This window comes from Squalius cephalus (genome assembly GCF_949319135.1).
Source record: "Squalius cephalus genome assembly, chromosome: 23".
Taxonomy (NCBI): Eukaryota; Metazoa; Chordata; class Actinopteri; order Cypriniformes; family Leuciscidae; genus Squalius; species Squalius cephalus.
In genome coordinates this window covers 22,603,220-22,628,563 of record NC_137144.1, presented here as the reverse complement: position 1 = coordinate 22,628,563, position 25,344 = coordinate 22,603,220, and the positions used below count along the sequence as shown (strand labels likewise).

The following is a 25,344-nucleotide window of genomic DNA, read 5'->3' as shown; positions in this document are numbered from 1 at the left end:
ACTAATTTGATCAAAGAACTGCTTGCGAATAGATTCAGATTTTATTTTCTGTCTTTAATTCAAGCCCTTGCTGCCAGCTTAGACATTCTGCTATAAATACTCAGACTTTTCAGTGACAAATTTCATTTTTGGATGAACTAATCATTTTCCTGTTTTTTTCCATACGGAGCCCTAAAGGGACATGGCGAAGGAAAAAAATACGAGAAGGGAGGAAAAATATTTTTCAATGCTTTTGCATTCTCTTGCAAATGTTCTATGTTTCCCTGAGAAAAACCCCAGGGGCTCTATACAAACAGCATCACATTTTTTATTAACATCATATTTGTCTAAATCTTGTCTGTATGAGTTTATTTTTACTGTAAATTTTACTGCAACTATAAAAAATAAGAAATTACTTCAATTGTTTAAATTACTTATATCCTCTCAATGAGACTCCTTTATTTTATTTTATTGTACTATAAATACTGTAAAGCTTTTTTAATGACAAATGTTTAACCCTAAGGTCAAACATGCTTGAAAAAATAGTTGAAGAAATACCCATGAATGGTTATGGATGACATCACATTTCTCACAAGGCAAAAAAGGATCAGGATATGAGCGCTGCCAGATGGTCAATGGTCAGTTTGTTTTAATTCATGAAAGCACAGGTGGCATTCAGGAGCTTGAGACACACCTGTGTACCTGCAAAGATGCTGCACGTCAAATTGTCTGCATCACAGACAGGATGTTCAAAGCTCACACGCAATCATACGTGGTCACTTTAAATGTACTGGCATTTGGCTGCACCTTGTCAAGAAACAGCTTGATGGAAAATTTGATTCATTTGACATTTATGGTCATATCCTACTTGAGAAATTCATACCATATGTCCGCTCAGGACACTAAAGACTAAGTATTTACACAAGACAATCATTTTAACCATTAGTCTTCATTTCATTCCCCAAATCAGCTGCTAAATGGTTTATTAATCATGTTTTGTATATTTATTTTGCAGGTTTTAGTAGTGAATGTTAGTTTTACTAATCCTCCTCATACATGTACACAGAAGCTGTAAATTATTCACACCCTGCCGTAAATATGAAATTCATTACATAAATTTTCATCAAACATCGTTCAGAGAGGCCGATCTGCCACACACACACACACACACACACACACACACACACACACACACACACACACACACACACACACACACACACACACACACACACACACACACACACACTGCCATCACTGAACTTTTGTAATAAAGGTCAGCATTTTTTCTGTGACATGCGAAGGCTGGTAGACCCTCCCTGCAGGGTGGTAAATGAGAAATGATATAAAAGCGTATGAAAAGAAATCTAACAGTACTCAAGCTGTAGACCTTTCTCACCTCCCACCATGGAGTGGAGAACATCTGCAGTCTGCACACTACTTCTGGCGCTTACCGGCATTCAGGTGCATTCAAAGACCGGTAAGAGTTTAACTATTCTTGAGTTCATCAGGGTGGTGTCTCCTTATGTTATTAAAATGGTTTTAATTATTTTTATTAACATAATATTTGTTTCAATTATTTCCCAATGTATATATATCTGTATTTTTGCAACAAAACAACAATCAGAAATTATTTAATTAATTCAGGTTCATTCAAAAAAGAGTAAGAGTTAACTTTTAGTTAAAAACCTCCAATACTTAAAATGGTTATCAAGTAGGGTTTCCTTTTTTTTTTTTACGTTTAAGTTTAGAATAAGTTTAAGTTTCCTTATTCTTATTTCCTTATTATTTATTTTAATATTTTATTTTATTTTATTTCATTTATTTCATTATTATTTTTAATTAAATCCTGTTCTTATGACTTTAATTATGTTACTGCAACTAAACAACGATCAGAAATGACTTAATACTTAATCAAATTAAAAAAAGTTGAGTTACCATTTGGTGTCCTCTTAAAAAGACTTCTTTATTTTAGTTTTTTTTTTAGTTTTTTTTATTAATAAGTAGTATTGGCAGTCGATATCTCATTTGTAAGCTTTTATACTCGAGATCCAATATCTGAAATGGGTTTTAAAATCAATTAAACCTGAAATTATCTTGTCAAATAGCATGATGTTGGGGTTGGAAACAGCATTAGTTTCAGCATCTGAAAAAAAAAGGAACCAACCACCTGATAACATTTGCGAACGTCATAGTTTCATCACTTGAACCTGATACTATCAGCTCCATTGATGACTTGCTTTAGAAGTTACTAAATATTGTTAGTTGTGAAAAATGTCAAAATTTCATTTACTTTCCTTCATGATAACTTGAAATTGGGCTTGATCATCTTTGTGAAATTTCGCAGGTTGCAATTTTATGTTTTTGCATAAATGTAAAAGTTAACAAATCAGGAATCCCTGAATTTGAATTGAGTTTACAAACAGAAAGCGTAATTGTAATTCAAATGAATGTTTAAGGACATTAAAATGGAAATAAAGTCATGTAACTACTGTAAGCATACTAGAAGCATATTCGTTCTCATACACTTAGATTATATCGTTGATCAACCTTTAAAAAGGCCACTTACATAATTTCTTATCTCTATATTAAAAACTCACGTTTCTTTGAATTGCAAATCTTTGTTTTCTCCCTTTTTTTGCAGTCTATCCCAGTAACCATGTCAACAACATCTGCAGCATGTGGGGAAACTTCCACTTCAAGACGTTTGATGGGGACGTTTATCAGTTCCCAGGCATGTGCGAGTATAACCTGGTGTCTGACTGCCACAGCCTCATGCGCCAGTTCTCGGTTCATGTGAAGAGAACAGAACAGACCAATGACCCGAAGATCAGCAGGGTATCAGTTAGTATCAATGACATCGCCGTTGAGTTGACAGAGACACAGGTCATGATCAATGAAGAAAAGTAAGATTCTGGGGAACCCAACTGCTGCTTATTTGCTCCCACAGCAAAGGCTTTAAAATGTGTTCTGTTTGGTCAATTTTTCATTTGAATCTTTTCTAATTTTTCAGAGTAACACTGCCCGTGCATATCTCAGGGATCCTTGTAGAAGAAAACACAATTTACATCAGGCTCTATTCCAAAATGGGCATCACTGTCACATGGAACAAAGAGGATGCAGTTATGGTGAGGTTATGTGGCTCGATATGAGTTCAAAACAAATTTTACTATAGATTTTTATATGGATATTAGTCTGATTTAAGTTTTACAAACCTAAAATACACTAAACTCATTTCAAAACATTAACTTGAGTCTATTTTGAATGATTGATGAATAAAACTGGCTCATTCAGTACGAGTAATCTGTTATTGAATCAGACACTGCTGATGTATGTTTTTGATTTACTAAAAAGAACCGGCTCATATGAGTCATTTGTTATTGAAATCGTAAGACTTGGTGTACATGGCTGCTTTTTGGATAGGGAAAAAAAGAAGTTTTTACTGTGCAATGCTCTACCATAGACTGTAAAAAGTGTCCTACGTGAGCGCCAGGCTTCTCTGTATGATGATTGGTTAAGCGCTTAAACAGGCGGGCCGCGGGCGACATAAATGATTGATAGAACTTTTAGAGCATGCTGTAGATGGCGTTTTTGTATTTCGGAGACAAAATGTAAATGAAGCAGATGTTTGATTGAGACATTACATTTTATGTTTATAACCATGTTTCATACCTAAATATTCGAATAATACAGTTTTTGATTCGGTAAATTATATTCGTAAAGCACTTTTTTGAGTATTTATTACACAATATGACAGTGTTTAACTGAGGAAAAACTAGTTTACTCCACAGGAAACTGCCAGCAGACCTTTCAAGGGAGTGACTAACCAGTAAATGATTTAGCATATTGTGCAAACACTGCAACATGTGAAGTGAAATGCTATATAAGGCAATTTTCTGTTACACATTGAAATATCTGCATTTGTATCCTTATGAATATGGTTATTACCAAAAGTGAATTTCAGTCTGCAAGTTTGCAATATTCACTGGTGTATACCTACAAAAAGGAGTACCGTGCAAATACCATGGTATATGTATGTGGTAATAATTTAGTAACATAGTATTATTAACTGAGGCCACCATTATACCATGTTACTGGTCCCAAGGGCTTGCACTGGCTTTTTTTTACACAAGACAATACAAGTGATGTCTTTTCCATATTCCAGTGTTTTTGATCAACTATCTTTAGTACTGACTTGATGTCCAAATGGCCAAAAATACCAAGTCAAATGATCTAACCAAGAAGTTTTGTGTGGTATTGTGTTAGGTGGAACTTGACTCCAAATATTCCAATCGCACTTGTGGACTGTGTGGCGATTTTAATGGAGTTCCAGTTTATAATGAGTTCATTGAATCCGGTAAGTTACTTTTACAGTCTGACTTCTTACTTTACTGTTTATAACTGATCCCCAATAATGATTACCAAATACAGTAATGACTAATCCTCATGTTTTCCTAATCTGATGAAAAATACAAGCGGTTTAAGAATATCTAAGAAGATCAAGTGTCTATATCTTACCTTATTTAATACAGGACGGAGGATTGGATATACTGAGTTTGGAAATAAGTACAGAGTTCCCAACCCAACTCATAACTGCGAAGATCCTTTTGAAAACATCGATGAGCAAAATGTGGTGGACCAATGTGAAAAATATGTAAGATACAGAAAAAAGTTGTTTATTCCAAATGAAACTATTAATCACTCCAGCTATGTCACAACAGCAACTCAGAATTCCAGTTTTGTTAATTTGTACCTTTGAGATTCAAGATGTTCCATGTCCTTTTCACAACAGCGGGCAGATTGTGCAGACCTTTTGGAGGATGAAAAGTGGTCTTCTTGTAGCTGGGTTTTGAACCCTGAGCCATATATCAAGGCCTGTACAAATGATATCTGTTCACGTCAACCTGAAGACGAAGACAGAGACACCACCGCACTCTGTGCGACTTTGTCTGAATATTCACGTCAGTGTTCGCATGCTGGAGGATCTCCGCCGAACTGGAGAACAGCAAAGTTCTGTGGTAAGAAATACCACGGTGGAAATTATAGGATTGTTCTGTCTTGAGTGTTTTCTTTGCTTTGTATCCTTTTGTATATAATTCTTTTTAATTGTTTACACAGCTACAGTAAGAGGAATCCAGGCAATTTTCCTCTTTGAATTAATGTTTAAAAAACGAATATAAAATATAGATAGACACATCCAAAGATTGAAAGAATAGAATAAAAGTTCTGAAATTATTATTTTTGTAATAATAAAAAAAAAAAAAAAAACACTGTGTCTATGTGAGTGTTGCAACATGACAAAAACAAATAGAACCTATTATAATCAGATGCTGTCTAGATTGGATGCGGCGAGAAGCGACACAACAAATTCCAGACAGTAAACTGACGCTTCGTTTTATACGTACTTCCAGCACTCGCGATACTTCTGATACGAAGGACGCAGCGGTCACTTTGTCACATCCTGTGTAGACAGCCTCAAGACAACTGTCACATCCAGCATTGACACAGTTTAAGTCTCTGTATGACTTGTATTCCCATGCAGCTGTGACATGCCCCTACAATATGGTACATTCTGAAAGCGGCTCCCCGTGTATGGACACATGCTCACACAAAGACACAAACACACTGTGTGAGGAACACAACATCGATGGCTGCTTCTGCCCACCAGGTCAGTACGAGTATTTATATAATCTAAAAAAGTGTTTATTCATCCTGTTCAAAAGTTTGGGGTCAGAAAGATTTTTTTTTATTTTTTACTTTTATTCAATAAGGATGCATTAAATTGATCAAAAGTGACAAGGCATTTATAATGTTACAAAATATTTCTATTTCAAATAAATGCTGTTCTTTTTAACTTTCTATGCATTAAAGAATCCTGAAATGTTTTATCACGGTTTCTGCAAAAATATGAAGCAGGACAACTGTTTTCATTGATAATGATAAGAAATGTTTCTTGAACAGCAAATCATCATATTAGAATGATTTCTGAAGGATCATGAAACACTGAAGAATGGAGTAATTTCACAATATTACTGTTTTTACTGTATTTTTAATTAAATAAAGAAGCCTTGGTGAGTAAAAAAGACTTCTTTCAAAAACATTTAAAACATCTTAAAAAACCCAAACTTTTGACTACAAATGTATGTTGTTGTTGTTGATGTTTTTTTTTAAATAAAGAACCACATAAAGTTGATATTAATGCACTGTCTTTGTTATAGGAACTGTGTTTGATGACATTTCAAACACGGGCTGCATCCTAGCAGAAAAGTGTCAGTGCAAGCATGACCGCGTCTACAACACAGGAGAGGTTCTTCGCAAAGACGAGGAAGAATGGTAATGAAACGTATCTGTAATAGGAATATGAGGATAACTAAGTAAAATGTGTGTAGCACTTCTGTTTTTTTTATCCTAGTGCATTCTGTGACTCTTTACATATCTCATGTATTTTACTACTCATATATAGAAATATTTGTTAATATTAGTATTAAATGCATATGCCTTGTATAAAAATGTATAATAAAACAGCAGAAGTGTGGTTTACCATCCTGGCATCTAAAGCTTGTTGTTTACTGTGTCTGTTTGTCATTATATTGTGTAATTCAGTATATGTGAGGAGGGAAACTGGATCTGTATGAGTATGCCTGGCCCTGGCCTGTGCGCAGTGGAGGAAGGATCTCACTTCACCACCTACGACGGGAAAGAATTCACTTTCCATGGAGACTGCAACTATGTGCTCTCAAAAGTAAGCGTGTTGTAGTTACTAATTTCATCTTCTGTTCTTGCAAAGACATTTCTGATTTATTTTGTTTGTATCCATGCTTGCATCCATTAGGAATATGTGAAATCCTTATAAAAGTCAACTTTTGCATTTGTGTTTTTGTAGGACTGTGAGGAGTCCAAGTTCATCATATTGGCTCAGATTGTTCCTTGTTTTACTCAAGAAACGGACACCTGTTTGAAATCTATTGTGGTGCTGTTTGACAACGACAAGAAAAATGTGTGTATAACGATATACTTCAACAACAACAACAACACAAAAGTCTTGTATATTTGCCTTTATAGCAAACAGGTCATTTTAGGCAATATGAACAAGTAATGAGATGTAGCCTACATAATACACTACCTTTCAAAAGTTTTGGGATTTTTTAAAAAATGATTGAAAAAATATTTTGAAAGTTCAAAAGTCTTTTATGCTCACCAAGGCTGCATTTATTTGATCACAAATTCAGTAAAAGCTGTAATATTGTGAAATATGATTGCACTTTAAAATAACTATTTTTCATTTTAATATATTTTAAATTGTAATTTATTCCTGTAATGACAAAGCTGACTATTCAGTGTTCAGTGTCACATGATCCTTCAGAAATCATTCTAATAAGCTGATTTGGTATTCTCTGACGAATAGAATGTTCACAAGAACAGCTTTAAACTAGATTTAAACTAAATATTTTGTAAAATTTTAAATTACTATACTGTTACTGTTTCTTTACTGTTCAGACTCCAAACATTTAAACAGAAATGTAGCTTGTGCAAAATAAAACTATTACTGTGTGCTTGCTTCTTCAGCCTCTGATTATTAAAGCTGATGGGACGGTACAACACAATGCAGAAGTTTCACTTCCGTACATGACAGGTGAGGAATAAGAAGCTCTTTTTTTTTGTTTCTGTGCTTTAAAGCCTGTGTGCTAAAGATATATATATATGAAATATTTCTCAAACTCTTTGACTCTTTTCCTCCAGCTGACTTCACAGTGTTCAGGCCGTCATCATTTTACATCATACTTCAGACCACCTTTGGGCTGGAAGTGCAGATACAGCTGGTGCCTCTTATGCAGGTGTACATCACTGTGCAACAAATCTTCAAGGGCAAGACTTGTGGTGAGACCTCTGTCTTAAAAAGCAAGAAAAATCTGAACTAAGAAATAAATCCATCACGATGGCCAATGGTGCGCCATTTGTGTGTTTGTACAGGTCTCTGTGGAAATTTTAACAAAGTGCTGTCTGATGACCTGAAGACCCCTCAGGGAGTGGTGGAGGGTACAGCAGTTTCCTTCGCAAACGCCTGGAAGGCCCTTTCCAACTGCCCCGACCGTTCTGAGAGGATGGACGACCCCTGTTCCTACAGCACTGACAGCGGTGAGAGACTTTTTGCATCCTAAGTCAGTATGGTAATCAAAACCAAACAGATGTTTTAGTTTTTGGCAGCGTATCCGAGGCACGAGCTGTACAGGCTCCGCCCTCTTATGGAAAGTGGGGCAGAGAGCAGCAGCTAATTTGCATTTAAAGATACATGTACGAATACAGCATGTTTTTCCTTCCCCTCAAAAATGGAATAATACGTGGAATAATAAATTATCTGTGGGGTATTTTGAGTTCAAACTTTACAGACACAATCTGGGGACATCTGAGACTTATATAACGTCTTGTAAAAATGGGCAAAATAGGTTCCCTTTAAAGGTGCACAGGAGCACCACTGTGCATTCTCATGTGAACGAAAACCACACTTATACAAACTGTATATAAATATACTTCTGATATAGTATACTAACAATACTTTTGTATCTGCAAGTATTGCCACTTAACATCAGTTGGTGCAACTTTTAAGTTACTATACTGTATATGCATTTTGTTGTTAAGTAAGAGTTTTGCATAAAATACCATATGTTATGATGCCTTTAGAGCACTTTGCTGAGCACTGGTGTTCCAAGATGAAGGACAAGGAGAGCCTCTTTGCCAAATGTCACACCACTGTCAATCCAGACAGCTACTACAAAGTATGATCTAAAACAGGAAACCTTGAGAACTGTACAATTTTCCTTATTCTAATGAATGTTACCCAACCTCTCATAATAAGCAGTGACACAACATGTCTGTATTTTCAGAGATGCAAATACTCCACCTGTACCTGTGAGAAGAGTGAGGAATGTCTATGTACGGTGTTCTCCTCATACGCCCGGGCCTGTGCAGCTAAAGGAGTATTCCTCCAAGGCTGGCGAGGAATTGTGTGTGGTAAGAAGGCTGAAAGCTGTTTATTTGGCAGACAGATGATGGGTTTTCAAACCAGGTTGTGGTCTGTGGAAAATTTCAGTATAATTGTTTTTTAAAGTCTATTTAAAAAGTAAAAACTGTCATTGTTTTCTATAGACCATGTGATTATTGTGATTATTTAAGGACAATTCACATTGCACCGACAGACGGCAACAGAGACTTTCGTCGGGTTTTGTCAGATGTGTTTGGCGTTGATTGTCTCTCGTTTTCGCTGATTGAATCGTTATGTTAGAAAGGCATTTGCCGGATCGTGGAATGTCTCTAATCTGGCGATTGATGCCATCGGTCGCCATCTGTTGGTGCAGTGTGAATTGTTTTTTCACACTAACAAAGAAATCTATATAATTTTGTAGAGGAAAAATGCTCATCCCTCATTCCTTGCAGTGTACAATAGTTTGTATTTGGAACATTTTTCTTAGGAGTTTTTCCTTGGCACTATTTTCTGTAAAACTGCTTGAGAGCAAAGTTTATTATAAAAACGTCACATAAAATACATTTGAATTAGGTTTGCATCTAACATTAAAAGTAAAGTAAATATTTTCCAGATATTATTTTAAAAATTCATTTGGTTTAGTTTTAGTACAATAATAATATGAAAGCTGATTATTTAATTTTGAAAACAACATGGCTTAATAATATATATTATGTGAAAAATGGTGAGCATTATAAGTATATAAAATATATCTATAGATGCTTTTATAGTTTAGGAAGGGCATCCTTCATATGTCCTTAATCATATTTGGATGTCCTTGAAAAAGTTCGTAAATCCCTTATTTAAGCTAGAAGATTAGAAGAATGCTTTCCATTTTGCTACATGCACTTTTACAACGCATTCCTTTCAAACTGATCCCCACAGAGAAGTATGCAGAGAACTGCCCGGCATCGCAGAACTACTCCTATCAGCTGCAGAGCTGCCAGCGTACCTGTCTTTCTCTCGCCTCTGAGCGCCAAAGCTGCAGCGTTGACTTTCTGCCTGTTGATGGATGTGCATGTCCAGATGGACTCTACCAGGATGAGAATGGACTGTGTGTACCTATGGAAAAATGTCCATGTTACCACAACGGACAGAAAATCCATCCCGGCAAGTCTGTCAACATTAGGGATGAACACTGGTAAGTGGATGATAGTATTATTATTAGTGCCCTAGAACTTTACAAACTATAAATGTAATTGGCAGTTTGACAGTTTGATCTTATTTCTCTGTCCAGTGTTTGCATCAATGGAAAGTTCCACTGTCGTTCCTGGAGAACCCAAATTCTTGGTATTAAAAATTACTTTCATCTACTGCATGTTAAATAAGTATGCTTTTGGTTTACATGGACTACTATCACCAATACAGGGCTATCATGGCATCTGTTAGTAAGGCTTTATAGAGTTATCTTGTCAAATGTGAAACTGGAATTAACTGACTAACCAAGGTTTTGAAAACCAACAAACAACAGTAAACAGTGGTCAACTGATATGGGTTATTTTTATTGGCCATTGCCAATATGTTAGAGAAATTATATAAATGATGATACGCAAGTTAACTTAAAGATTGTAAATAACTATGCTGCAATACAATTAATTTTACATAATAATAAATACAAATGTAACAATTATAAATTATTTTATATATTTACTAAAAATTAAACAAATATTTAATTTTCTAAATCTTTTTGTTGTATCAGTCTAGCACTAATAGTACATTATAGTAAATTGCTCAACATCTGTTGTAAATGTTCTTTAAATATGGTTTCTGATATAAAAAGTACATGAATGGTGCATCATCTGTGTCTGATGTCTTTTGCAGGATGTTCCTCTCCAAAGATTTTCTTCAACTGCAGTACAGCAGGCCAAGATGAACATGGATTGGAGTGTGCACAGACTTGTTCGCAACAGGAAGTTGACTGTGTGAGTCCATAGTTTCCAGCATCTCTACTCTTTCTTTCCCAAAGTCGATCGCTTGATTTTGCTGGTGGTCTTATTTTTGTGTTTTCCTCCCTTCTTTCCAGTTCTCGCTGGACTGTCAATCTGGCTGCCAGTGTCCTTTAGGTCTATTGGATGATGGCAGAGGACACTGTGTTAAACCGGATAACTGCCCATGTAAACATGATGGACAGTTTTATGCACCAGGATCTGAGATAACCGTAGATTGCAATAAGTGGTGTGTAAAGCCAGGGTTATTTTAGTTTAATTTATATAATTTTTTTTTTTTTTTATTAATATTTAGAATTAGTTTTAATTGATGTATTTTTCATTTTAATTAAAGGTTTGTACATTTTTGGGTTTGTGTTTTTATCATTTTATTTGTTTTTGTTTATCTATATAGTTTTTATTCAATTTTATTTATTTTAGTACTAAACTAGTTAAACTATATGGAAATTAGAAATGGTGCAACTAGCTGGAATAAAAAGTAATTTTTTAAATATTTGTTATTTATTTATTCTTTTAGTTAACGATAGTAACCCTGCGTAAAACACCCATTGACACATTAAAGTTTAATTGCTATAAAAAACCTGAACAATGAGTTAATACACTAATTAGCTTTTTATGATCTATTTGTATTATACTGTAGAATGACATAAGATTTAATTCTACTTCTATATTTGCAGCACTTGTCGACGGGGAAAATGGAAATGTACAAATAATAAGTGTCCAGGCATATGCACCATATACGGCAGCGGACACTATAAAACTTTCGATCAGCAAAGATTTGGCTTCAGGGGAGACTGTAGTTATGTTGCTGCTCAGGTATGATCTATGGGTGGACACAACAGCATTTGGTCACAGACTTCATGAAAATAAAGTTACAAATAAACCTCTTCCTTCAGGAGGTAAAAGGTCACGCTTTCTTGTTTTACAGAATAAGTGTGGAAATAAAACTGGCAATTTTCACGTGATTACCGAAAACATGCCTTGTGGAACAACAGGAACCACTTGTTCAAAGGCTGTAGGGTTACTTTTGGGGGTAAGGATAGGTCTCATGCTCATTCAGAGTAAAATAAAAGATGTTTCTAAAGGGTCATTAAATACTAACACAAGCTGTTCAGCATGTTAATATTTTTACATATGGTATAAGATAATGATACGCATCAATTTTTCATTTAAAAGGCCTATAAAGTATTTTTGCCCTATTTTCTTTAACATTTGAAAGCAATATCGAGTGAATGTCAGTCCCTGGATGCAATATCTGTTTTCAGAACTGACCTGTGCTGAAATGGGGTGTTTCATGACTCTTTAATTTTATCTATCATACAGTGTCATATTTGTTTCTTTTTTCTAACTTCTCTCACACACTCACACACAGAGGACTTGGCTACTGCTTTCTGATGGGACTGTGACAGCCACTGATACTGGAAGTGGTCCAAAGATCAAGTACAATGAGAGAAACGTTGGGATGTACCTTGTCATTGATGCTGACATCGGACTGACAATTTTGTGGGACCGCAAAACCACCGTCCGCATCATTCTGCAACCTCAGCACAGGGTGAGTTGAAGTCATGAATCATGTTCTGCAGTTTTTCATATTTTGCACTGACATTTCCAGACAATTATATAGGTCCTTCAATATAATTTATTTGTAGCGCAACCTCTGTGCTTCTTATATTTTCGCAGGGAGACGTTTGTGGCTTGTGTGGAAATTTCAATGGAAATGGAAAAGATGATTTTACTACTCAAGGAAATTTGCCAACTACAAATGTATTGGAGTTTGTGGACAGCTGGAAAGTGTTAAGCACCTGCCCTGATGCAAAACCAGACTTTGACCCCTGCCTTGATACCCCCAATCGAGAGACATGGGCAAAAATACAATGTAGCATCATAAAGGAAGTTACGTTCAAAGACTGCCATAACAAGGTACAGATGGAAAGCATTTTGAGTTAATAAATTGAAGTTTCCTGTAATCTGGTATATAAGAATCCAACATAACATGCTCCCACAGGTGGATCCAAACCCATATTATGAGAACTGTGTCAAGGACTCGTGCTCGTGTGATGCAGGTGGAGATTGTGAATGCTTCTGTACAGCTGTGGCAGCTTACGCTCAAGCCTGCAATGATGCAGGTGTTTGTGTCGTTTGGAGAACACCTGAGATCTGCCGTAAGCATCTTTAATTCTAGTGCACATCTTAAATCTGTAACCTTTCTTTGAACAATGCATTGCCATTTTATTGCATTTCGTTTAGTCTGTTTGTACATGTTCATACTTATATTCATGTTCCTCTGTTAGCTGTGTACTGTGACTACTACAATGAACCAGGAGAATGCACATGGCACTACAGTCCTTGTCATACACCTTGCTACAAAACCTGTCTCAACCCTGATGGCATCTGCAATAACACTTTACCCAACCTGGAAGGTGAGTGCACACTAGTTTGCATTTCTGAAGACTGAGTTTGCATTTCTGAATGCGAGAATTTCAAACTAGTTTGGATTTCTGAAGACACTGGATATCTCTAGGCCTTAGCGACATATATTTAGTGCTAAACTGGGATTAGAAATGGTTCAATGAATAAAAGAATAAAAAACATGTTTGGTGGAAAGTAATAGATTTTTTTTTTTTTTTTTTGTAAAAGTATTATTTCTAATTGCTAGTAACTAACAGGGCTGGAAATGGCTGGGACTCTAATTTAGAAAAATGTATTTATTACTTTCAGTGACCTTTCAGATGTACAGTGCTATGCATAAGTGAAGACACCCATGCTAAAGTTGCCTAAAAAGAGGAATAAAAAATCATCTTTTGGAAATTGATCTTAATGCCTTAATTAAAAAAATGAGGAAAAATCCAACCTTTAAGGACACCAATTTTCTTTGTGAATGAATAATGTATCGTAAATAGATAAATGTTCTTCCTAAAATACAGGGTGCATAAGTCAGGACACCCCTATGCTAAATTCCCATAGAGGCAGGCAGATTTTTTTTAAGGCCAGTTATTTCATGGATCCAGGATACTATGCATCCTGATAAAGTTCCCTTGGCCATTGGAATTAAAATAGCCCCACATCTTCACATACCCAATTCACATTGGCCAATTACGAAAGTCGACATTGAACAAACAACCGTAGAATACTCTGCTGCATTTATTTATTAATTATCTTTTATTGCACTGTGTTTTTGTTCTGAATTTGGATTCTGAATTTCGCTGTTGTAAGCTATTGAGTGAATAAAAGATAGAAATCCCTTTCATTTTCCTAAAAAGTGAACTTGAGCACCATCCCCCCCCTCGAAATTCATTCCCTGGACTCCGCCCCACCACGTAGCCCCACATTTACAACCCTGGTTACAAGTTAAGAATGTTTTTTTCTCAGTAAATTTAATTGACCAATTCTGTTGGCCTAATCCTTAAATTCCCTGGGAGAATATTGTAAAACTTATGTACTAACTTATTGTAAACTAACTTATTGTAAAAAATATGATTTCATATCCAACAGCAACGACCTAGGACAGCAATTATCTTACACCTCTTTCTTAAACACTTTCTACTTCCTAGACGACTCCGCAATCTACAGAGAAAGAAAATATTTGTACATAAGGCATTTTTCCCCACATAACAGCCCATTACAGGCAATGTTAAGGAAGCTTAACATTGCTTAATGTAGTGAGTCACTGGCTTTGAAGGATCAAAGCAAATATTGATCATAAGTAGCCTGCTGTGTACATACAAATTGTTTTTTTTTGTTTGTTTTTTTAGTTTTACAAGCTTTTTAGATAGAAAACCATTATACCGGAAAGGCACTTACGGACTAAAGGTCCTTGCACACTGAGTCCGAAATTCTTGTCTGAAGTTTTCGCACGTTAAAAAATAAATAGACCTCACGTTGTGTCAATCCCGTTTACACACTGCCTCCGAAACTTTCGTCCGTCATAAAAAAAATTCGGATCAGGGCCGATTTGCTGCGTTTTTCGCATCCGTAGCAATCATTTTGAGTTTGTTTTGACAACTTAGAGCCACTGAATGACGAATATGAAAAAACGCATACGAAAATTTCGGACTCAGTGTGCAAGGACCTTTAATGTACTGGTAGACATGTAATTTTTAAACTGGGGCACACTGATGTGCCTGCATTTTTCATGTTTAAAATTTTGTGTACTCTTATGAAATAGAGTTTCTCATTTTGTCCAGTTAGATACATTAGGGAAAATAGCAGTGGAATGATTAGTTTCTAATCCCAGAGGATAATCTTTTTTTCAGGATGTTATCCAGAATGTCCAGAGGATAAGCCTATTTATGATGAAAAAAACCAGATCTGTGTGGAGGAATGTATTATACCACCATCCACAACAACATCAGAACCTACCACAACAACTACCACAACAACTACCACAAAGGCTCCTACAACAACACCAGAACCTCCCACAACCACACCAGAACCTACCACAACAACTACCACAAAGCCTCCTACAACAACACCAGAACCTCCCACAACAACACCAGAACCACCCACAACAACACCAGAACCTCCCACAACAACTACCACAAAGCCTCCTACAACAACACCAGAACCTCCCACAACAACACCAGAACCTCCCACAACAACACCAGAACCTCCCACAACAACTACCACAAAGCCTCCCACAACAACACCAGAACCTCCCACAACAACGACCACAAAGCCTCCTACAACAACACCAGAACCTCCCACAACAACTACCACAAAGCCTCCTACAACAACACCAGAACCTCCCACAACAACTACCACAAAGCCTCCTACAACAACACCAGAACCTCCCACAACAACTACCACAAAGCCTCCTACAACAACACCAGAACCTCCCACAACAACGACCACAAAGCCTCCTACAACAACACCAGAACCTCCCACAACAACACCAGAACCTCCCACAACAACTACCACAAAGCCTCCCACAACAACACCAGAACCTCCCACAACAACAACCACAAAGCCTCCTACAACAACACCAGAACCTCCCACAACAACGACCACAAAGCCTCCCACAACAACACCAGAACCTCCCACAACAACTATCACAAAGCCTCCTACAACAACACCAGAACCTCCTACCACAACTACCACAAAGCCTCCTACAACAACACCAGAACCTCCCACAACAACACCAGAACCTCCCACAACAACTACCACAAAGCCTTCTACAACAACACCAAAAAGTGTTGAAGTCATAATTTCATCGACAACAGCTGAGACTACGTCACCATGTCTTATATGTGAGTGGTCTGAATGGTTTAATGTATATGATCCTGTATTAGGAGGAGGGGATGACTTGGAGACTTATGAAAATATTGCAGGAAGTGGAAAAAATATCTGTGAACAGCCAGAAGATATTGAATGTAGGGCTGTGGGCGAACCTAACATGAGCTTTGAAGATTATATTCATAATTCAAAACAAGTTGCCCAGTGCAATGTTTCATATGGATTAATTTGTAAGAAAGAACAACAGAATTACCGCCCCTATAAATGTGTTGACTATGAAATACGGGTTTACTGCTGTTTCATTTGTACAACACCACCACCATCAACAACAACAGTATTTACTACATCACCTCCTACAACAACTACCACAAAGCCTCCTACAACAACACCAGAACCTCCCACAACAACGACCACAAAGCCTCCTACAACAACACCAGAACCTCCCACAACAACGACCACAAAGCCTCCCACAACAACGACCACAAAGCCTCCCACAACAACACCAGAACCTCCCACAACAACTACCACAAAGCCTCCCACAACAACACCAGAACCTCCCACAACAACTACCACAAAGCCTCCCACAACAACACCAGAACCTCCCACAACAACACCAGTACCTCCCACAACAACACCAGAACCTACCACAACAACGACCACAAAGCCTCCCACAACAACACCAGAACCTCCCACAACAACTACCACAAAGCCTCCCACAACAACACCAGAACCTCCCACAACAACTACCACAAAGCCTCCCACAACAACACCAGAACCTCCCACAACAACACCAGAACCTCCCACAACTACCACAAAGCCTCCTACAACAACACCAGAACCTCCCACAACAACACCAGAACCTCCCACAACAACTACCACAAAGCCTCCCACAACAACACCAGAACCTACCACAACAACGACCACAAAGCCTCCCACAACAACACCAGAACCTCCCACAACAACTACCACAAAGCCTCCCACAACAACACCAGAACCTCCCACAACAACACCAGAACCTCCCACAACTACCACAAAGCCTCCTACAACAACACCAGAACCTCCCACAACAACACCAGAACCTCCCACAACAACTACCACAAAGCCTCCCACAACAACACCAGAACCTCCCACAACTACCACAAAGCCTCCCACAACAACACCAGAACCTCCCACAACAACTACCACAAAGCCTCCCACAACAACACCAGAACCTCCCACAACAACTACCACAAAGCCTCCTACAACAACACCAGAACCTCCCACAACAACACCAGAACCTCCCACAACAACTACCACAAAGCCTCCTACAGCAACACCAGAACCTCCCACAACAACGACCACAAAGCCTCCTACAACAACACCAGAACCTCCCACAACAACGACCACAAAGCCTCCTACAACAACACCAGAACCTCCCACAACAACGACCACAAAGCCTCCTACAACAACACCAGAACCTCCCACAACAACACCAGAACCTCCCACAACAACTACCACAAAGCCTCCTACAGCAACACCAGAACCTCCCACAACAACGACCACAAAGCCTCCTACAACAACACCAGAACCTACCACAACAACGACCACAAAGCCTCCTACAACAACACCAGAACCTCCCACAACAACACCAGAACCTCCCACAACAACTACCACAAAGCCTCCTACAGCAACACCAGAACCTCCCACAACAACGACCACAAAGCCTCCTACAACAACACCAGAACCTACCACAACAACGACCACAAAGCCTCCTACAACAACACCAGAACCTCCCACAACAACACCAGAACCTCCCACAACAACTACCACAAAGCCTCCTACAGCAACACCAGAACCTCCCACAACAACGACCACAAAGCCTCCTACAACAACACCAGAACCTACCACAACAACGACCACAAAGCCTCCCATTACAACACCAGAACCTCCCACAACAACTACCACAAAGCCTCCCACAACAACACCAGAACCTCCCACAACAACACCAGAACCTCCCACAACTACCACAAAGCCTCCTACAACAACACCAGAACCTCCCACAACAACACCAGAACCTCCCACAACAACTACCACAAAGCCTCCCACAACAACACCAGAACCTCCCACAACTACCACAAAGCCTCCCACAACAACACCAGAACCTCCCACAACAACTACCACAAAGCCTCCCACAACAACACCAGAACCTCCCACAACAACTACCACAAAGCCTCCTACAACAACACCAGAACCTCCCACAACAACACCAGAACCTCCCACAACAACTACCACAAAGCCTCCCACAACAACACCAGAACCTCCCACAACAACTACCACAAAGCCTCCTACAACAACACCAGAACCTCCCACAACAACTACCACAAAGCCTCCCACAACAACACCAGAACCTCCCACAACAACTACCACAAAGCCTCCTACAACAACACCAGAACCTCCCACAACAACTACCACAAAGCCTCCCACAACAACACCAGAACCTCCCACAACTACCACAAAGCCTCCTACAACAACACCAGAACCTCCCACAACAACACCAGAACCTCCCACAACAACTACCACAAAGCCTCCCACAACAACACCAGAACCTCCCACAACTACCACAAAGCCTCCCACAACAACACCAGAACCTCCCACAACAACTACCACAAAGCCTCCCACAACAACACCAGAACCTCCCACAACAACTACCACAAAGCCTCCTACAACAACACCAGAACCTCCCACAACAACACCAGAACCTCCCACAACAACTACCACAAAGCCTCCCACAACAACACCAGAACCTCCCACAACAACTACCACAAAGCCTCCTACAACAACACCAGAACCTCCCACAACAACTACCACAAAGCCTCCCACAACAACACCAGAACCTCCCACAACAACTACCACAAAGCCTCCTACAACAACACCAGAACCTTCCACAACAACGACCACAAAGTCTACTACAACAACACCAGAACCTCCCACAACAACTACCACAAAGCCTCCTACAACAACACCAGAACCTCCCACAACAACTACCACAAAGCCTCCTACAACAACACCAGAACCTCCCACAACAACACCAGAACCTCCCACAACAACTACCACAAAGCCTCCTACAACAACACCAGAACCTTCCACAACAACGACCACAAAGTCTACTACAACACCAGAACCTCCCACAACAACACCAGGACCTACCACATCATCTACCCCTTCACCGACAACTACCACAAAACCTACTACAACAACACCAGAAACTACCACATCGTCTACTTCTACACCAACAACAACACCGATTTTCAGTGTTAGAACTGAAGAACCAAAAAGTACAAGTAAACCTGTTACAGGAGCACCTATAATTTCAACAGTAACTACCGCATCATCTACACCGACAACTACCATGAAGCCTACTACAACAACAACAACAGAATCCACCACATCACCTAACCCAACAACTACCATAAAACCTACAACATCATTTACACCCACACCAACTCCAACTCCGCACTATGACTGCCCTGAATGGGACAAAAATGTAATTTTTTCAATATACTTTCATATAATTTTGACCTAAATATAAGTGGTATGATTTTTTTTAAAAAGTAGAAATGTACTTTTAAGACTATCCATGATCCCATTTAAATTTCCAAGAAAACAACATAGACTACATTGTGATTTTGCATGTATCAGTCTTTCTAATCCCAGCTCATTTTTCATTATCACCAGACAAACGAGACCTTCATCCTGTGTAACTGCACCATGGCGAGGTGCATAGAAGACAACATTATTGAAATTATCCCATTTGAATGCCCTCCATTGCAGAACATCACCTGTGAAAATGGCAAAAAACCTGTGCTTGTGTATGATGAGCATTACTGCTGCCAGTATTACCAATGTGACTGTGAGTATACTGGCCTTCACAATTTTTATATTTGATTCATTAATCATTAAAATTAATAGCAGTGATGTCCTTCCAAGCCCAATGTGCTTGATGTGAACGGTTATGCTTTCATGATTTCAAAAGTGCTTTAAATTTTTAATGTATTGAAAATGCTTGTTTTTTTCCACCTTGAACATCTAACGTTTTAAAGGAAGAAAAATATTTTTCAAAAATCATTTCCAAAGAAAACAATGAAGTTATTATGCGTGATTTACTTAGGTTTCATCAAGTCTCTGCTTTGATGTGGCACAAGTTAATAAAATGAATCGTAATTGGCATCTGCTTGCCTGTCACAGGTTACAATGAAAAAGTGGTTGTATTTTCAATTCTTCAAATGTCAACAGTTAATATACACAGTATTGACCAAATTCAGGTAACTCGTTCAGTTCAAATATCTGAAGGCTTTTTGTTATTGTTCGTAGGCTTTTGTGAAGGCTGGGGTGACCCGCATTACATCACATTTGATGGACTTTTCTACAGTTATCAAGGAAACTGCACTTACATATTAATGGAGGAAATAAGGCCTCAATACCATTTAAAGATCTACATTGACAATGTCTATTGTGACCCTATTGAGCATGTATCCTGTCCCAGATCCATTATTGTGTCTTACAACAATCAAGTCATAACACTAACTAATCATAATCTCATCGGAGGTGCAGAGCTAGAGGTGAGACTTTCTAGATTTGTAATGATGAAACATGTTCTTTTTGTGCATTGCAGTATAAGTATCTTAAGTTTTTCTTGTAATTGTATCTTGTCCTAACAGGCTACTAAGGACAATGTTAAGTTAACTCTGCCATATGCTTTTAATGGTGTGAGGGTTATAAGCTCAGGCCTAGACTTGTTCCTGAGTATTCCACAGCTGGGTGTTGATATAACATTTGGAGCCACTGGCTTTGGCATCAACCTGCCATTCCAGCATTTTGGAAACAACACACAAGGTCACTGTGGTAAGTTAGCCACCCCCTGATTTTTGTATGGATGGTGACATAACAATGTGGATGGTGTACAAGGGGTTTGTTTTTATGCATTTTTTCATCTAAATTATTCCAAATAATTCTCACTAAGGAACATGCAACAACAACAGAGCTGATGACTGCATGATCCCTGGAGGGATCTTGGTGAACGACTGTGCAGTGATGGCAGATTACTGGCCAGCCAGTGGTGTGAATGGTGAAATTTGCACTCCACCAACTGCATTGCCTACAGTTGGGGGTGATCTTAAACCTACACATATCCCATGCCAGGCCCATCCTGAATGCAACCTCCTCAGTAGCGAGTGAGTTGATTCTGTGTGGCGTTTTAACTATAAATTTCAATAAACGGAGCTTCCAAAGTGATATTTACTACTACTGTCTTCCTCAGGTTGTTCGAAGCATGCCATTCCCATGTGTCCCCTGACAACTTCTTTTTAGGTTGTCAATATGATAGTTGTCATATGAGCAACCCTGCCGTGGTGTGTACCAGTCTGCAGAGCTACGCAAGGGCTTGCTCTCAATTAGGGATCTGCATACACTGGAGGAACTACACTAACCTTTGCAGTAAGTTGCATTTGATATCATATTGTTTCTTTACATTTTCCAAAACCCCAAATAGTTTTTTTTTGTACCTTTTTGGGTTTAAATTCCTTTTTTATATTTTAGACTCAGCCTTTTGGACCCAATATTCTTCAAAGCTATGGAGGTTATTTAAGTTTATTTGTCTTTTCATCCCCAGATATTGAATGTCCAGCAGATAAAGTCTTCAATCCTTGTGGTCCAGCTGAGCCACCAAGCTGTGATGATATGTATGCCCATTAATTCACATTTTTTAATCATTTAGACAGTTGTGGAAATGAAAGTTTAGTGCTTATTCAGTATTGAGGAACATGGCAGATATGTACTTCAAAATTGTCAACATTATAATGGAGTTTAAGAGTTAATAAAGCCTGTTATGCAGATTTGTTCCCTAAACGTTTATTGGAATGAAACTCAGGTGATGTATTTTAATTGCAGACCTGAACAGAGCACCATTACAGTGCATACGGAGGGCTGCTTCTGTCCTGAGGGAACATTACTCTTCAACAAGGAATCAGGAGTCTGTGTGAACAAATGCGGTAAGAAGCCTCTAATTCAAGTGTGTGTGTGTGTGCATTAGGCATTCAAATTGAAATGTATAAAAAAATATGTGCCTTTCTGAATGTCATGGCCACTTTTTGAAAACATTTATTTTGATTTTGTTCTCCCCTTTTTATTTTTAGGATGCCTGGACTCTTCTGGGACACCACGTGAGGTGCGGCGATGTTTAAAACCATACTCGATATGAGTATTTCATTTCATAGTTCTAAAATGTATTAATTCCAGAATGCATTCCGACAATCTCAGTGAAAAAATGAATCCAAGATGGCGGATGATAGAACTGGAGAGAGAACTGTTACTTAAATTCATCCTTCTAATTCATTAAGTACTGAAAAGTATCCATAAAATAGTGCAACTATATTCATACCAGTATTCTTGTGTGATATGCATTTTTATGCTTATTAGATTTAAGTTTTAGCCTAGCAATATACTAATGTGAGTACTCTTTATGTGAGTTGCGCTATTTGTAGTAGCTGCCTATGTAGAACTTCAAATCGGTCACTTATGAGGTTCTATCACTGGCAAACCAACAAAAATGTACAATAGTGTAAATAAAATGTAAGTAGTGACTGATCTTTTCTTCCATATTATGTATTATTTTCATCAGAGTTTAACGGATTAATGAAAAGAAAAATATGTAGGGTGGGTAATTGGTTCTATCATCAGTTGTTAATTGGATTGGATTGACACAAGCTTGCACTTCATTGTGGAGGGGATGAACTGTAAGCATGGATAAAACATTTAGAATACAATCTATAACACGCATTTACAAAATCAATTGGGTGAATTTATATTTACTGCCAACTTTAAAGAATTACCGCCAGGACTTTATAACCGGACTTCTAACTGAATCCTCTTGTTTTTTTGTGGCAGTTTGATGAGGTTTTCGAGTACAACTGCGAAGAGTGTATTTGTGAAAAGGCCAGCAAATCGGTGAACTGTAAGCCCAAGAAGTGTCCTGATGTGAATCCTGAGAGCTGCACTGAGCCCGGCTTTGTGCTGGTCAATGTCACCAATCCTTCAGATCCATGCTGCAGCAAACAAGTTTGCAGTAAGACGAGTTTATTTACAGTTTTTAAAGGGGTTTGCTTTAGGTTTGCATCGACTAAGTCTCCTCTACTCTGTTTCGTGATGTAGATTGTGATGTCAGCATTTGCCCACCTTTGGATAAAAAGTGTGGAGTCGGATATGCGCCGGTCCTGGAAGTGCCTAACGGAAAATGCTGTCCAGAAATCAAATGCGGTATCACTATTATTCACACTTCAATGCCTGTTTTCATCTTAGATGCTGTCTGTATCACCTTGAATATCATTCTATATAGTTTTGTAATCTTTTTTCGTTTGCCTCCTTAGAGCCAAAGAAAGTTTGTGTCCACAAAAACAAAGAGTATGAGGTAACTAAAATGACTCTAATACCATTTAAAAAATCAAATATCTCAAGGGTTTTTTTTAAAAAAAATATTTAAATAATTATTAATGAAAGTTTTGCACGCTCAACTCTCTTCCCTCACTTCCCTCAGCCTGGTACCGACATCCCCGTCGTTGCCTGTCAGGAATGTAGCTGTACATGGGATGTGGATCCTAAAACACAGTGGTTCAAGATCAAATGTGGATTTGTGCAGTGCAATGAGAAATGTAAACCTGTAAGTTGTTTGACGCGTTTCTGATCGGCTTGTCTCAGGAACGAGTTTAATTCTGTTGACTTCATTTATGTTTATATTTCCCAGGGTTATGAATATATTGATACAAACTTGGACGAATGCTGTGGAAAGTGTGTGCAAACTCACTGCATCATCAACATCAATGGTGTCGAGCATATACTGAAGGTAAGGTCAAACGTCAAAAGTTCAGTCATCTTGAGGTGTGGCTGAAAAGGACAAAAATGTAAATAATGTTAAAAAGATTTTTTAACTTATCCTCATGTCAAAAACGATTTTTTTGCCCTTGGACACGGAATGAAACCGTTCGTGCTGCTTTTTTCCATACAACAGAAGTGAATTGTCATAAAAAAAAAATCGAAAAAACGAAGCTGGACAAAAAAGCATTATAAAATTAGTTGTACACTATATCGCAAGTTTTCTGAATGTGTGTGAGAAACAGCTAAATTTAAGCAATTATTCCCTGAATCTAAATCTAATGTTTTTGCAATGTCCTTTAACTGAATTTGACTTGTTCTCTTTTCCTTTATAGGACGGAGCCTCTTTGCCCGCTACAAACCAGGGCTGTGACAGAATCACTTGCACTAAAGTTAATGGACAGTTCATCACTGACAAATACACAGTCCAGTGCCCTCCTTTCAACGTTTCAAACTGCCAGCCTGTCAGTACTTCAAATATCACACAAACACACATTTACATGTTATACTGACCAGTCATGGTGATTAAATCACATTGATGACATTCTGCCCTTGTGATTCGCTCTACAGGGTACCGTTCAGCTGTCAGCCAATGGCTGCTGCCATGTTTGTGAGTATTTTTAAAAAGAAAACGATTAAATATTTGGTGATTGGAGTCCATTATTAACGTATCCTTGTGCGTTCATTGCCTGTGTTTGTAGGTGTGGACCAAATTAAGGGATGTAAAGTACAGACTGTTAGAGATTACATAAATCACATGGACTGCCAGACAGAGAAGAAAATGGACCTGACATTTTGTAGTGGAGACTGTACCAGTTTTAGCAGGTGAGTAGGTTTCTGTTACGAAACCTACAAGCAGCATCCTAACTGAAACAGACAGTCATAAGTGACCGGTTTGAAATGCTTTACATGTTTTTTTCTCTTTCATACATAGGTACAATGCACCTGGATTGTCCTCCTGTAGCTGCTGCCAGGCCACACGGTCAAGTAATCGCACAGTGAATCTTGGTTGCGTAAATGGAGACATAGTAACCTACTCGTACATCCATGTTGAAGAGTGCTCCTGTAGCAGAACTAACTGTCACGTAAATGACGCACTCATTGAAAACAACCAAAGAAAACGCAGCTTGGGACTTCCGTGAGCAGCAGCGGTGAATCATCAAACCCAAGCAAAAACTAAATGTCTCTCAAGTATCTTAGTGAAAATTTGTAATCGGAAATGAACTTAAATGGCACATTCTTTGTTTAACATTTCTTGCATTTTAT

At 38.3% G+C, this 25,344-nt stretch overlaps 1 protein-coding gene across 1 annotated transcript; it reads left to right on the top strand.

Moving 5' to 3' along the window:
• Positions 1 to 1,386: 1,386 nt before the first annotated feature.
• Positions 1,387 to 25,344, top strand: muc2.1 (mucin 2.1; the record flags this gene model as incomplete). Its single annotated transcript, XM_079859781.1, has 46 exons — positions 1,387 to 1,459; positions 2,624 to 2,885; positions 2,993 to 3,107; positions 4,246 to 4,336; positions 4,512 to 4,633; positions 4,772 to 4,997; positions 5,522 to 5,647; positions 6,198 to 6,312; positions 6,583 to 6,721; positions 6,863 to 6,976; positions 7,546 to 7,612; positions 7,720 to 7,857; positions 7,951 to 8,115; positions 8,659 to 8,753; positions 8,862 to 8,988; positions 9,884 to 10,139; positions 10,236 to 10,288; positions 10,820 to 10,920; positions 11,022 to 11,173; positions 11,622 to 11,760; positions 11,873 to 11,977; positions 12,317 to 12,496; positions 12,625 to 12,864; positions 12,950 to 13,106; positions 13,236 to 13,364; positions 15,198 to 15,486; positions 15,528 to 16,133; positions 16,512 to 19,272; positions 19,319 to 19,699; positions 19,891 to 20,065; positions 20,527 to 20,774; positions 20,874 to 21,057; positions 21,176 to 21,386; positions 21,473 to 21,648; positions 21,824 to 21,893; positions 22,102 to 22,202; positions 22,347 to 22,378; positions 23,098 to 23,275; positions 23,362 to 23,466; positions 23,577 to 23,617; positions 23,744 to 23,866; positions 23,951 to 24,049; positions 24,414 to 24,542; positions 24,649 to 24,688; positions 24,780 to 24,903; positions 25,013 to 25,344. 46 exons carry the CDS (start codon positions 1,387 to 1,389, stop codon positions 25,218 to 25,220), a joined length of 9,768 nt encoding a protein of 3,255 aa, XP_079715907.1. The 3' UTR covers positions 25,221 to 25,344.